Source organism: Nicotiana tomentosiformis, chromosome 4, assembly GCF_000390325.3.
Source record: "Nicotiana tomentosiformis chromosome 4, ASM39032v3, whole genome shotgun sequence".
In the NCBI taxonomy this organism is placed as follows: Eukaryota; Viridiplantae; Streptophyta; class Magnoliopsida; order Solanales; family Solanaceae; genus Nicotiana; species Nicotiana tomentosiformis.
Genome location: NC_090815.1, coordinates 8,298,314 through 8,313,718, shown reverse-complemented (window position 1 = coordinate 8,313,718; position 15,405 = coordinate 8,298,314). Strand labels below are relative to the sequence as shown.

The window sequence follows — 15,405 nt, the reverse complement described above, 5'->3', positions numbered from 1 at the left end:
CGTTCTTCATCTTGAACTTGATTGCTTGAACTTGAACTTGTGGAGGAATTTGCAGTGTTTGATCCACGAGCTCTTTCTTGCTTCCTGTTATAACTTTTGGTGTCTTTTCTGAGTTATGAAGACCCTTATTTATGGTTGTGGGGGTGAAGAGTTATGATAAGAACAAACTCTTTTCGACCAATCAAATTAAAGTGTGACATGGCCGTATTTGATTGGCCAGAACATGTCACTTGCACATGTGGCGCGATTTTATTGGCCTTTTAATGTGACTTGACATGCCTTGTCATTTTGACACATGGCATGATCCTATTGGCTCTTCCGCTTGCCTTGGTGTACCACGTCATATGACACGTGGCATCGAATTGGGCCTCTAGGAATATGACATCTTGGGCGTAATGAAGTGGGCTCATCACTTTAGCCCAATGGATTAAGACTTATTTATTTAATTTATATATATTGGACTTATATAAGTAATTCAATTATATTAGCCCATAATATTTATTTGGACCAATATACCTTGAATTTTAAAATATAATCCAAATTATTTTATGGATTTAATTTTAATAAAATTTATATGTCTGCACACTGCTATAGAATAGTTGATGGATCTATACTCTGGCCATTTTTCATATTTTCTTAATTCATCACCCTTTAAACTGTAAAAATGTCTAGAGAGTTTTTGTTAAGTTCTATAAAAGTACATAGTTAATTGCATTCTATTTCTACTAGTAAGTCTTACATGATATTAAAAAAAATAACCAAAAATTAACCGAACCGTACTGATACCGAAGATAAACCGACATGATTGAGACAGTTTCAGAAAGTCTAATTTTGGTTATACATAATAGAATAGTCAAAAAATTGGTATGATACAAATTTTATAAAATAACCGAATGAACCGAACCATTGACACCCCTACTTATAACACGTGTAGAGAGATGGGCCAGTGAGATCCAAGTGTTTAGCTAGTGCGCCTTGTTTGTACCCATACGCAAGGAGAAGTGCACAAATACTCGATTTTGGGGTCACTATTTAAGCTATATTTGAAGTTAATTTTTTCTTTTTGCAAATTTCTCCACTTTGAAACGCACTTTAGAATTCGCATGTCATCTGTTTAGACTTAGCATCTGAAGTTACATATTCAGGGTTCAGAATCGAATCTGAAGTTCTTCTATTGTTTCGTATCCGATCTGAATTTCTTCCATAGTTTCAAAGCGCAAGTTTTAATCGTCTCAAAGTGCAATTTCAGAATCAGATCTGATGTTCGGACCATTTCAAAGTACAACTTTAGAATCCGGATACGAAGTTCTTATCACTTCAAAGTGCAACTTCAGAATCAGGATATGAAGTTCTTCTATTGCAAGTGTAAACTTCAGAATCGACATCTAGAGTTCATGGACAATGTTTGGTTGCTCAGTTTTGGCTTTGGAGATGGACCGTGGTATTTTAATATAGTTTAACGGCAAAACTCGCGACTGGTTTCAGGTAGTTTCCTTCTAGATATTTTCTCTCGACTGACTTTCTATGCAAGTCATCCCTCTCCCTAATGAGCATCGGTGCAGCTCAATATTACGATGTAGTATCGATGCTTCACTAATCAATATTAGAAAGGGCCACTAATGATTCTCTAGACATTAAGCTATAGCTCAACTCACATGGTAGGGATAGAAGAATTTGAAGTACTCACTAAATAAGGTTCTATCCTGAGCCGAAGGTCTATTGAAAACAGTCTCTACCTTCACAAGGTAGGGATAAGGTCTGCGTACACACGATGTGAGATAATACTGGGTATGTTGTTGTTATTGTACTAAATAAGGTTCTACTTAAATTTCTTAGAAAAAATAGGTACATGTTTAATTGGGACGAGCAAATAGGATGTCCCATAAATATTTTACCATACAGAAGTCACTTTCCTCTAACTTTAGTAAAATATTCTCTAAGAAAATAATTTTCTAAATATTTAATGCAACCAAATAAGGAAAAATAGAGAATATATTTCACATGTTTTTCTTTGGGATTTTTATCTATCTATACTATAATAAAACCCTATTTGCCACATTTATTTAGGTTCCTTATTAATTACTTTGTATATCTATATTTACTAGTTATATACAAAACCATAAAAAAGAAGAAATTCAAGATCCGTTAAATCTAGTCTATTAGTTATCTGACACCAACCCCCATTTCCAATAATCTCCCTTATATTTAAGATTCTTTCCTTTTCCAAAGGATTACAAAACATCTTCTCTCTTTTTTAATAATTACCCAAAATTATTCTTACCTACGGTAAGAAATTTCGCTTATCCACTGTTATCCAAAATCTTGCTTACCCAAAATCTCGCTTACCCACTGTTACCCCCGACCTCCCAAATTGCAGATTTATTTCCTCTTCCAAATCTTTTAAAATTTAATTTCTCTCTTTTTTACTAATCACCCAAAATCTCTATTTCTTATTGATACAATGCAAACGAAATTCAGAATATTGCTCTAGAATCAAGTTGCAGGTAAATTTTAAATCTTTTTTTCTTTCTTTCTAAAATCTTTATTGTATTCGACTTGTATATGATACATCAATACCCAAAACAATGCTCGATACAATACTAATACAATTATAATACGATTGTATTAAATTTTTAGTGTAGAGTTGTGATTGAAACTTGAAGAAGATGGAGATCATAATTGTATCACAACTTTTCAGAAATGTACCGCGATTGTATTATAATTGTATATGTATCATAATTATTCCAGGAATTGTAATACAAATGTATGATAATTATATATTCATTGTACATTGTTACGAGCAGTTGTGAGTTCGTGACGAATTTTACATTTTGTATCACAAATATGATAATTGTATATTAATTTATTAGTATTGTATAAGGTATTATTTTGGGTATTAATGTACTAGATACAAGTTAGATACAATTATGATACATTTATGTTTTAGGCATTGATGTATCTGATACAATTCAAATACAATTATGAATACAGTTATCATACAATTTATGAATATTTTTTTAATAATATAAAGCTGTCAGAAATGGTGGGAAGAGAAAAAATGGAGATTCTGGGCGTAAATTAAGGGATTTTGATGTACGAAAAAAGAGAAGAGAGGGAAAAAAAGGAAATGATGTAATTGAATCCCTTAATTGAAGGCACTAATAATGGGGTGAAAGCCTTTTAAGAAGAAATGTATATAATTTGTAAGAAAAACCTAGATACTTATTAAAAACTGCAAAACATAGAGAACATAGATAAATAAGTTTTTAATATAATATACCTAGGTAAAAAATCCCTTTTTCTTTTTCTTTCTACCAAGACAGACCCGTAAATTTGCGAGTTAACCGTTGAGATGGCAATACTTTTTATTATCATGAACAGTTGACCTATAGTATTGCGAGTTTAACCGGGTAAATAAACAACAACAGTAGCTAGTATAAGATTATAAATTTTCTTAATAAATCCTACTACTAGATAGGTCGTAGTTTTTGGACCATTTGAACCAAGTAATTTTTCATGTTAATACTTGTGTTCTTTACTTATCCGTACTTACTTTATTACTCTTATATGACGTAAGTTAAAGAACCAAGATCTATTGGCAAAAAATAATGTAATAGCTTGGCCAGTTCTAGGTATGGCCAGAAAAAAAAAGGTTATAGGTATGGAATCATGTGACCGAACGCTAACCTTGGAAACATGAAAAGATGGATGTTCTTTACATTCGCCATTATTTGGAATGCAAGGTTCAAAACCTATAGTCGTCCTTTCGGAATTTTTTGTTTTTCGCTCGGTGTTCGTTATTCATTTTGGAGCCCGATTAATCCAGATTCGCATAAAACCTATTTAAGGGAAAAACGTTCTCTATCAAAATTGATTTTTCATTTCCAGGACTGAAAGCTCTGATTAAGGATGAAAAAATCATATACATCCTACCCAATCCTATAAAATTTAGTACCTAATGATCTTAAGATCATGTCTAAACTTACAACAACCCAGTATAATCCCACTGGTGGGGTATGGGGAGAGTAGTATGTACGCAAACCTTACCCCTACCCTGGGGTAAAGATACTGTTTCCGATAGACTCTCGGCTCCCTCCCACCAAGGACTTCCTTTTGCATTATAGACTGATCAATACACTCTTTTGCTTTAGCTCTACTTTCATTCGAAAGGACTTCGTTCTTTGTTGCCCTCTATATATTGGTTGTAATCGTAGTTTGGTTTTTGGAGATGGTATGTTGCAATGCCATAATGATAAATTTCCTGACCAACCGATCAGAAAACATATAAACACAATCGATGTATTGTAACGATTTTGAAAAAAATGATCAGACTTGCAAATAGTCGTCATCATCTTTTTCCATAGTAGTCACCAAAGAAAGGAAAAGATCACTTAGTGCAGTGGAAAGAGAGCATCAAGCGCAGCTTTCATGTCACCACTTCTTCAACTATTCTTCTAGCATTTCGGCAAATAATTCTTTACACAACTTTCTTATCTCACGTCACGATACATTCAGCAAAACCTGAACTCGCTAATAGGTGTAGGTGTTACAACAGGAGAGCTAATTTGTATCTTGGACTTAACTGACAAATCAAGAATCCAATGACAACTATCCTATAGGAATCAGGGGGGAAAGAGATGTGAAGAGGGATTGTACAAGAATCAAAGAATTTTGCATCTCTTTTATAATTTAAATGGATTGGTGAGAGAGTTATTTTCTCTATAGTTTCTTCCAAATTGGTTTCGATATTACAACTAAAACTAAGCATTCCAGAAAATGATGGGAATCAAAGTGTCTTCTTAATCATCCTGGTCTAACAAACAGTAATGTAATTCACCTTAGAATCTCAATAGTACTTACGTGGCACAGTGTTTGGAGACAGCTGAAATGTGCTCTCCCCGTATGCGGACAATATAAAACAAGTCTGCAAGCAAAAAAGTTTTAAGTTGTAGACCTGCAGATGAAATACAGCGTGTTTAAGTGCATTTACAGTTTTGCCTACATGTTTAGTATAGAATCAACAGCTGGGGAGGAAAGTGTTTACCATATTCTGTACCTTTATGCAGTGACAATCCTCTAAAGCTGGCACAGCAATTACTTTGTGGCCGACCTCCAGCCCCCCCGGCACAATACAAATGCACATCAAATTCAGAGAGAGAACTTAAAACTGCATAGATAACCATGAGCTTCATAAACAAGACATCTAATCGTTTCTGTCCTCAATCTTCTGCAACATCCACGAGTTCATTTAAATGAACTAATTTAGCAGTTTGATAGTCCTGTATATTCAAAGTGAGAATTAAAGAATGTAAACTCCTTAAATTTTTTCAGAAACAGAACAGTTTCAAATTTTAAGAACCATCAAGCTAGGAAATTTGACATCTTCTAACATACTACTTTTTGTATCTATACACTTAATCTGATACTGGGAAGACATGTATTGAACATTTTAAAAACTTAGTATTACCTTGTCTTTCTACTCCAGCATGTTTTGTTGCGGGAGAGCATTTCCATTTTATGCAAACAAAGGTGAAGCAGTGAGTTGCACATTCACCTTATCGGTTTTTTATGGGGCATTCGGCTACATTGCTAACAGGCCATTGGATTGTAGAAATCTTTGCCTGAAAGATAAAATAATAAAACTTGGTGAAGAAGCTTCAGAAAGCAAGAATTTTTTCTCAAGTAGGCAAAAGTCTTATGAATAGCAAAAGCAGCACTAAGAATCTAAGATAACACTGTGTAAGTAGAAAATGATGACTGAATCAGTCCCTAGCTATTCCTGTAGGTTGTTAGGCCAGTTATCTACTTTACTGACATTCCTAAGGTTGTACCACATTGCTAGTTGGTTCAGACAGTTATATTTCAGATTATGTACAGATTCAGCTTTCCTTTAAAACATGTTTGATTTCTCTCTTTCCACAAGACTCACAAAGCATTGACTGGCATAGTGGTCGAAATCTTCTATTCCTGTTAAATTTTCTTCCTGAGCAGTATATACAGAGGTCCTTAATAATCATGGGCATCACAAAATGCATCCCGATGCTTCTACTAGATTCTTGATTAAGGCTTCCAGTAAATTTTTTGCTGCTCAAGTCATCTAGTCACCTTTTGTTTACTGCATAGCTAAAACTGATTTGCAGCTTAAGATTAGCAACTTAACCTTCAGCAAGTTTGTAAAAGCTCTGAGACCAGTTAGTTATACTCCTAAAACATGGAATTAAAACTTAACATAAGCTCTTAGTTAATGTATTATACTTCCTAATTAGTGCTCATCAACATGAATTTGATTAAAAAGAATCAAATTCATATGATTCCAATAATTTGAGATGACTTTCAACTGATAAATTAAGCACCAAATTTCATTAATTCAAGGACTAGCAAGAGCTTCATTAAACAAAATAACAAAAACATAAATAATTTCACAACATTTGGAAAGGGAATCCAATTAAACATATATTAGCACCAGAAAGTGAGACATCATATCTTCTCACCATTTATCTGCCTTCTACTTGAAAACGCATCAAGAGCATGAGAAAGATGAATAATAGATGGAAGAATGCAAGAAAAAGTTAAGAAAGCAAAATAACTTGCCTGTAACTTGTAAGAAGGAGCTGCATATACCAAGTGATGATTCCGAAGTGATCTCTCAGGAGGCAAATTCCTCTTAAACAGAATAGCCTACAGGCATGGAACGAGAGATCTTTATTCGAGCAACAGGGTATCAAGGTGCACATGAAGATCTCCATTGTCAATGAAGATCTAGTTGTGGACATCCTTGACTGCACAAACATATGCAGCAGAATCACAGAAGTAGGAACTTCATACGTTATTTGTTGTCTGTTCTATCAAGTCCCTCTAGCAGCAATGAATATGTCTGGGTACTAAGCCGAAGACGATTTTTCTCCATAATATCCAACAACTCTGAACATCTATTTACAAAACCCCTCTTAAGTAAGCCATCAATTAGAAGCTTCCAAGCTACTTCGTCATTATTGTACCCACAATCAAGAAGCCAGAAGAAGGTCGCCTTAGCTTTCTCATTGTTTCCGTCATCATACAACCCACACACGAGGAGCTTGTATGACTCTAAGCATGGTAAAAAACCTTGTGTAAGCATAGTTTCAAGATATCTTGCAGCATCCTCAAAAAGTTTCAACTTGCAACAACAATTTACCATTGAGGTATACATATCTTCACTAGGAGATATTCCGCAGTTCTGCATATGATCAAGTAACCTCGAAGCTTCCTCAAGGCGTCCTTCTCTACAGAGGCCAGTAGCAACAGAATTAAAAGTGTTTGTATTAGGAGGACAGCCATATTCCCCCATTTTATCAAAGAGTTCAAGCAAAGTTTCGTATTTCACCACTTTCCACACGTCAGCAATATTAATGGAACTGGCCTCTGTTTTGATGTCAAGTCCTCCTTGGGACAAATGTTTGATCAAAATGGAATAGGTGTAATGAGAAGGTTCATGTCCAGCATGAAACATACATTTTAGCACATCAAAGGCTCGATGCAGTAATCCTGCACGACCATAGCCATCAATCATTACTGTATAGGCCATCAAATCTGGCCTAACTTCCTCCTCTGCCATCTTAGCCATCACTTCCTCTGCTTCTTTCAATTTCTCTTCATTGTAATATGCAACCAGAAACGAAGTGTAAATGCAGACATCGGGCTTGTGTCCCATGGAATCCATTAAATAAAAAACCTTGTACGCATGGCTAAAGGCAGATTCCTTTAATAGCTGCTCGATCAGGATACTATAGGATTCGATTGTGGGTTTAACACCACTTTCTGGCATCCTTTCAAGTAATTGGTCTGCTTCCAGCTGCTTACCTTGTTTACACAACCCGTTAATCAACACATTATAAGTGCATGCATTTGGGGAGCAACCTTCCTCAATCATTTCCTTAAACAGCGTCAAGGCAAAATCAACTCTTTCAGCTTTGCAAAATCCATCAATTAGAGCAGTGTAGATCGCAACGTTAACCTTTATACCCTTCTCTTTCAGAGAACTAAAAATGGTGTGAGCTTCTTCAACTCTGCCTCTTTCACACAAGCCATCAACTAGAGTACCATAAGTCCACTCATCAGGAGCCAAACCATTCTCTTCCATCAATCTAAGCAACCTAAATGCACTACCTATTTCTCCCTCTTTACACTGTCCATGAACTAACAAGTTAAAAGTGACATCAGTAGGAGACAGTTTGCGTTCGAGCATCCTATAAAGTAGTGACATTGCCTTATGCACCTTCTTTATCCTACAAAAGCCAGAAATCAATTCATTGTACGTACGGACATTCGGGATACAATTATTCGATTCCATTGTGTCAAAAACATCTAATGCGACATCAACCAAACCTTTCTTACAGTATCCATCAATCAAAGCATTGTATGTCACCACATTTGGAACTAGTCCATTTTCCGACATCACATTCACTAACACTCTCGCTTCGTCAAGCTTAAAGTCTTTACACAAGCCATCAACAAGCACAGTGTAAGTATGAACATTCGGCTTGCATCCTTTCTCCTTCATCTCATCAAACAATCGCAACGCTTCCACCCTCCTATCCAATCCACACAACGCATCAATGAGAATCGTGTATGTCCTCACATTCGGACAACAAGCATCCTCATCTCCCATTTCGACAAACAACCTCATCGCCTCATCCATCCTCCCCGCTTCACACAACCCGTGAATCAAATTATTGTACGAAACCACATTCCTTCGACAACCCTTCTTAGGTATTTCCCCAAACACCTTGTAAGCACTATCTACATCCTTTCTCCTACAATGCCCCAATACAAACGACGTGTAAGTATGTGTATCGGGACTCAAACCAGCTTGCAAAATCTTACTCAAATAAGATTCAGCCTCAACAATATTACCTAATTTACAATAAGCATTAATCATAGTATTAAAAGTATAAATATCAGGCTTAATTAAATCACTCAACATTTCATCAAACACACATTTCATTTCCTCAATCATAACGAATCGCGATAAACACATCAACAACGTGTTATAAGCCCACACATTGAGCTTAAACTCATCATATTTGTTCATATCAAGTAACAAACGCATCGTAAAAACAGCGTCGTCACGTGTTTCGCACGATTTAAGCATGTTAAGTCGGGTTTTTTGGGCGACCCGAAAGAGATTATTGGAAATCAAAATGCGTAAAAGGGACGCGTAGGATTGAACATTGAGTTTGAAGGAAGGGACACAGGAGAGATAATTAAAAAAGGAGAGGGCAATTTGGGGATTTAGATTTGGGTTTTGTGAGAGGAAAGAAGAAAGGGAATAAGGGGATAGGGAAGGAATAAGTGTTTTGAGGGAAGGGTGTTTTTGCCAATTCGGATGTGAAAGGAGGGAGAAGAGTTGGTGATTAATGGAAGATTCTGGAAATTCTTCTGAGGTTGAAGATGAAATGGAAAATGGGAAGAATTTAATAAAGAAGAGAGGAATTGAGTTAACTGAACGGAATGGATTAATCAACGCCGTTGATTGGATCATTGTATTGGGGAATCGGACGGCGGCTGTGACGACTCCATGCACAAAGAGAGAAAAATATTTTAAGTGTTGAAGATGGAGGATGAAAATGGAGCTGAGAAACGCAGTTACTGCTGAAGCTGAACACAGTATAGAGCTGTAAAATGGGCCGACCCGAACCCGAATCTGTTGACTCTTGCCCCGTCCTTAACCGGGCCGGGCCGGTTCAATTTTGCCGGTGTGGATTTGACCCATTAGTCAAAACATGTTGATTTGACCCGAACCCGTAATCCCTTAACCTGGACCCTAATGGGCAGAATCCAATTTAATTAAAAAAGTTAAAACTAATAAATGATAAAAATTTCAAACTTTATACATAATTACGAATTTGAAATTACTACATGTCCTTGAAGCTAGTTAGAATAAAAATGAAAGAAAAATTATACTTTATTAACATTAAAACTTGATAAACATATGAAATTCGACTATTTTTATAACTAATAGTCTAAAACATATGGAATTCGACTATTTCGACAAGACGTCTTATAGTCTCTGGTACTATATTCTTTCTTCAATATTTGGATTCAATTTTTTATCACTTGTCTGAATATATATATGTGAGCTAGTCCGGGAAGGTTTATCTGTGGGTCAGCTACCGATTCGAGTCCGGTCCAGTTCAGTGGGTCAAAATATTATAGCCCAACCCATGCCCCTTAAATTAATGGGTTGGTCCAATTAGGGTTTCGTGGGTCATGGGCCGATTAAAGGGTCAATTTTAATGGGTTATGTGGGCCGATTTGTGGGTCGACCCGATCCATTTGACAGGTCACGTTGACTTTCGTACTTTATTTTTTTCCTCTTTTTTTTCTTTCTTTCTTTCCCGTTTTTCATATAGCACTACTTTTTATTTCTTTTTTATTCAATAGTTACTTATTTCTTCAATACTGCAACACCCAACCTTGGTAGAAAAGTTAAAGAGATGTGAGAACTTCTCTCTCTTAACGCCACTACCTTTTTCCAGTCATAAATTTCATTGCACTTTTTCAAAGCACTAACAACCTACCTCAAACACAAATTTACTACATACACTGCACAACTTCAACCAATGAATGATCCTATTTAACACTCGGATATACAAAACTCCATTAATGAACCACCTGACATAGGTACCATGCAAATAGATGATGCTAGCCCAACTACAACACCTGCAACTTTCCTACAAACTTTGATATCCAACAAATACCTATCACTAACGCTCAGTAATCAACAAAATTCAATCACTTAAACTGGCCTCTCTCTGACGAAATCATTCAAAACAATATAGATGAGGACATTTTTATACTAATTACTTCCATCGATAAATTACGTTTATATGCACCATAGAAATACTCGGTAATAATAAAGGTCTTTGGCAGGAAGGTTGCATACCACATATTAAAGAACAAGCTCATATCTTTATGGAAGCCGACTGAAGATCTTCCTATCATTGATCTAGGATCCGACTTCTTTCTTATCAAATTTCAAAGGGAAGAAAATATGATTAAGGCTCTCCATGGAGGACCATGGTTTATACTAAACCACTTTCTATCAGTTCGAAAATGGGAGCCCAAGTTCATAGCCTCATCAACACAATTCACTTATTCAGCTATCTGGGTTCGCCTTCCGGAACTCCCAACTAAATTTTATGATTTAGAAATACTACAAAGGGTTGGATCTAAATTCGGCCATTTGTTAAAGGTAGATACATGCACTTCCACAACTACCATGGGAAGGTATACACGTATTTGTATTGAACTACCCTTAGAAAAAACCCTAAAAACACATGTACACATAGGCCATCATATGCAGATACTCCTCTATGAGGGTCTTAATTTACTCTGTACAAATTGTGGAGGATTTGGTCATGCAAAAGGAAACTGCTTCTTTATTGCACATATATCACTGGATCAAATTAACAAAAATGAAGTTGCAAACTCCTTTACAACGGAAAACATTGAGCAACCACAGGAAACAGAATGGAAAACAGTCAACTTCGCAAGGAAAGCTAACTACAACAACAAAAGCAATAACACCACCACAAGCAAGGCGGCTATAGTGGCGGCGCAACATATGGGACAATCTACGCCAGGTAAGTCTTCAAACCCTACTAGGCCATCTTTGGGCCAGCTGACCTTGCCTAACTCATCCGCTCTTAAGAGGCCCAATAAGGAAGTCCTTAACAAATTTGAACCATTAGCTGACTTGGGACAAACCATAGACAGTGATGAACAAATGAGTACAAGCCCAACGAGTCTTGGCCCAATTAAGGAATACATATCATCTCCAAACAAGCAATCAATGTTGTAGCCCTCCCATATCTAATCAACACGTGACTTAGCCCCACAACTTTTTCTAACCAATGAAAAGGTTCATAACCCTACTACTGAATTTTATAATTTACCATCTCAAACTTTACCTTGCTTGACCGACCGACACATGTCTTCTAATACAACACAGACACATCACATTTCCCTTCCACATAGCAACCCACTCATACCCCAAGACCAATCATTAATAGACAACTTAATTTTTAACTTACACAACTCGGCCCCCTCTACAATACACCTAAGCAAGAATAACAGTAACTTGCATGCTACATTGCCCTATATTCCAAAAGAACATAGCCCTTCTACAAGTCCCATGCAAACAAAATGATTACAATTCAAGTGAAGATTTTCATGATAACCCTAACATTTTCAATCCGCTTTGGTCGTTACCAATACACGCACCACTACCATACTTAATAAACAAAGACAATCCCAGTTCTTCAATTACACCAGAACTAATACAACCTCCAAACACTCCTACCATTACTCAAAATACATCTGCAGACACAAATCATGCAACGCCCAACTTTTCCAGCCAACCACAACAATACATACCTAAGAGACAATATTCACAACAACTAATTCTTTCATCTTCCACGGCTAACTATGCAAGGACCGCAACTACCACACATCATAACCCTACTGATCTATACATCTCAACCGATGACAAATGGACCAACCACTTCAATCATGGTTGGAGATGGGCCTACAAGGTTATGCCTTGATTTTCACTATGGAACTGAACAATCAAGAGGTTGTTCTCCTAGTACAAAACCCAACACACCTAGGAGAGATAATAACAGAGGGGATGCGACTAGGAATGGAGGCATACACCCAGAATCAGTGGTATACAACACAGACACCTCTAATGTTAGAGCATCAACCATCCACTTCAACTCCAGCACTGGACATACCCCATGAGTCTGATGACCTCACATGCGAATCCAACAATGAACCTTCTGCCTTTCTACCCTCCACATCACATGGGGAAGGTGTATGCTCCTTGGTTCCAACCACTCAATTCATTCAATCCCCTATCTCCCTACTCGACCCAACCAGTCTATTCGAAACTCTAACATCACAGGAAAGCCCACCACAAACACCACCACCCTTTCCAAATGCACTAGACACCCAAACAAGACAGAAACTGGCAGAGATACTAGCAGAGATGAGGAAACAAGAATGGCATTCTTGTGGCTAAAGAGCATCCGGCTTTACAACCTCAAAGAGCAGTACGAAAAAAAGTTCATTCTCAAATGCCCACCAGAGCTAATCACATGCAGCCTAAATTTTCGTCTAACAACAAATCACGAAGTAGGGAAATATGCCATGGTCATAATTCCAACACTTCGTCAGAATCCTCAGGCAATGAGTTCGAAACAGACAACAACTCTTGTTGTCAATTCGATGACTCCAAGTTCATCAGGTCCACTCAACAATCCTAATACTTATATGAATTTCATAGTATGAAACTATAGAGGATCATACAATCCTGAGTTTAGACGACACTTTAGGTCATTACTTGATAATCATAGACCAATGCTAGCTATTCTACTAGAAACGTACATGCAAAACCATACAAGGCTTCGTGAGGACTTCCACTTCACACATATGTCTCAGGTATCTGCTAATGGGCTCATAGGTGGTCTAGTAGTGTTGTGGAATGAAGATCTAATCAATGTGCAGGAGATGAGGATTTCTGTAAAAGAAATACACTGCCTTGTCCAGGTATGTCCCACTAAACCTAAATGGTTATTATATGCAATGTATGCTAGCAATTATTACCAGTTACGTAATATACTTTGGAATAGTTTAATGAACTTGCATGATACTGTTAATACGCCTTGGTTGATAGGGGGACTTTAACGCAGTTCTAGAGTCACGAGAAAATTTTTGGGGCCTTCCTATTAGCATTAATAGAGCGGATAATTTTGGTAATTGTCTTAATTATTGTAATTTAATTGACCTAGGGTTTCAGGAAAGTTGTTTTAAAAGGACTAACAAACGTAGACATGGTCACACAATTCTAGAACGACTTGATCATTTTTAGCTAACTATGACTGGATAAACTTATTTTCAGAGGCAACAATGCAACACTTACCACAAACTTATTCTGATCATTGCTCGCTACTAATAACATTAGAACCTAGTCGACTGTTACAATATAAGATCTTTAGATTTGAAACTATATGGGCATCACACCCACAGTTTCAACAACTAATGCATAAAGTATGGGCTGATAACTCATCTCTAATTGAAACTACAAAAAATTTCCGGGCAGTAGCCACCCATTGGAACAAACATAATTTTGGGAATATTTTTCATCAAAAGAGAAAAATATTAGCTAGGTTATTAGGGATAGAATCATCGATCCATTACCCTACCAGTATATTCCTCCAAAATCTGAAAAATCAATTGACTATTGACTATAGTAACATATTACGTTTGGAATAAGAGTTTTGGAAATTAAAATCACGCATCTCTTGGCTCAATTGTGGTGATGCTAACACAAAATTTTTCCATATGTCAACAATTCATAGGCGCCGGAGGAATAGGATAACCGCTTTAAAAGACTCGGTGGGTAACTGGACTTTTAACCAAAATGAACTGCAAAATCAAATTCTTTATTATTACAAAAATCTATTTACTACTGATGTAATACACTCTATTAAAACCCATACAGACTCTAATTCATATCAATTACCTACCAATGATTTTCGATGTTTAGAGGATCCTCTTAATGATTAGGAAATCACTTGTGCTTTATATAACTTTAAACCTTATAAGGCTCCTAGGCCACACGAATTACATCCGTTCTTTTACCAAAAATATTGGATTGATGTGGGCAATAAGTTAAATCATTTTTGCCATCTAATCTTCAATACAAAGGTCATTCCACATGATCTTAATAGAACATACATATGCCTTATTCCAAATGTAAGACATGCTAACACTATTCAACAATATCGACCCATAAGTTTTTGTAATACAATCTATAAGGTAATTACTAAGATTATTGTCAACAGACTTAAGCCAATTATTGCTAAAATAATAGGACCTACACAAACTAGCTTTCAACAAGGTAAACGAGCTTCTGATAATGCTATAATAGTACAGGAAATATTAAATTACTTTGCAAAAATGAAAGGCAAGTCTGCTTCTATGCTATTAAAGCTAGATCTGGAAAAAGCGTTTGACAGACTGGAATGGTCATTTATACGGAAGACACTCCTTTATTTCAACATTCCAACATATTTGATCACCTTAATCATGTCTTGTATTACAATGACATCCATTTCTATTCTAATCAAGGATTCCGAACTCAATATTTCACACTATCAAGAGGTATTCGTTAGGGTGATCCTTTGTCAACATATTTATTCATAATGTGTATGAAAATATTTTTACGTAGCATCTCAATATTAGTTGACTATCTACAATGGCAGTCGATCTGTCTATCCAAGTTAGGTCCAACTCTTTCCCATCTTTTCTTTGCAGGCGACATCATCTTATTTTCCAAAGTCACTTACAAGAGTTGTCACG

At 36.3% G+C, this 15,405-nt stretch overlaps 1 protein-coding gene across 8 annotated transcripts; it reads right to left on the bottom strand.

Annotated features, from left to right (window-relative positions):
* Nucleotides 1-4,111: 4,111 nt before the first annotated feature.
* LOC104092142 (pentatricopeptide repeat-containing protein At5g65560-like) lies at nt 4,112-9,598 on the bottom strand. 8 transcript variants are annotated; one of them, XM_070199539.1, is made up of 5 exons: nt 6,592-9,598; nt 5,468-5,621; nt 5,045-5,279; nt 4,861-4,924; nt 4,112-4,261 (listed from the first exon to the last, which is right to left on the bottom strand). In XM_070199539.1, the coding sequence occupies exon 1, from the start codon at nt 9,518-9,520 to the stop codon at nt 6,827-6,829; it is 2,694 nt and encodes an 897-aa protein (XP_070055640.1). In that variant the 5' UTR covers nt 9,521-9,598; the 3' UTR covers nt 4,112-4,261; nt 4,861-4,924; nt 5,045-5,279; nt 5,468-5,621; nt 6,592-6,826. The 8 variants fall into 8 exon arrangements, with proteins under 8 accessions (XP_070055640.1, XP_070055637.1, XP_070055639.1 ...); XM_070199536.1 differs by having other exon boundaries at nt 4,861-4,954; nt 5,057-5,279; XM_070199538.1 differs by having other exon boundaries at nt 5,057-5,279.
* Nucleotides 9,599-15,405: the final 5,807 nt, after the last annotated feature.

Excerpts from the sequence above, each read along its gene's own strand:
- LOC104092142 (XM_070199539.1), bottom strand. The coding sequence starts at position 9,520 with ATGATCCAATCAACGGCGTTGATTAATCCATTCCGTTCAGTTAACTCA.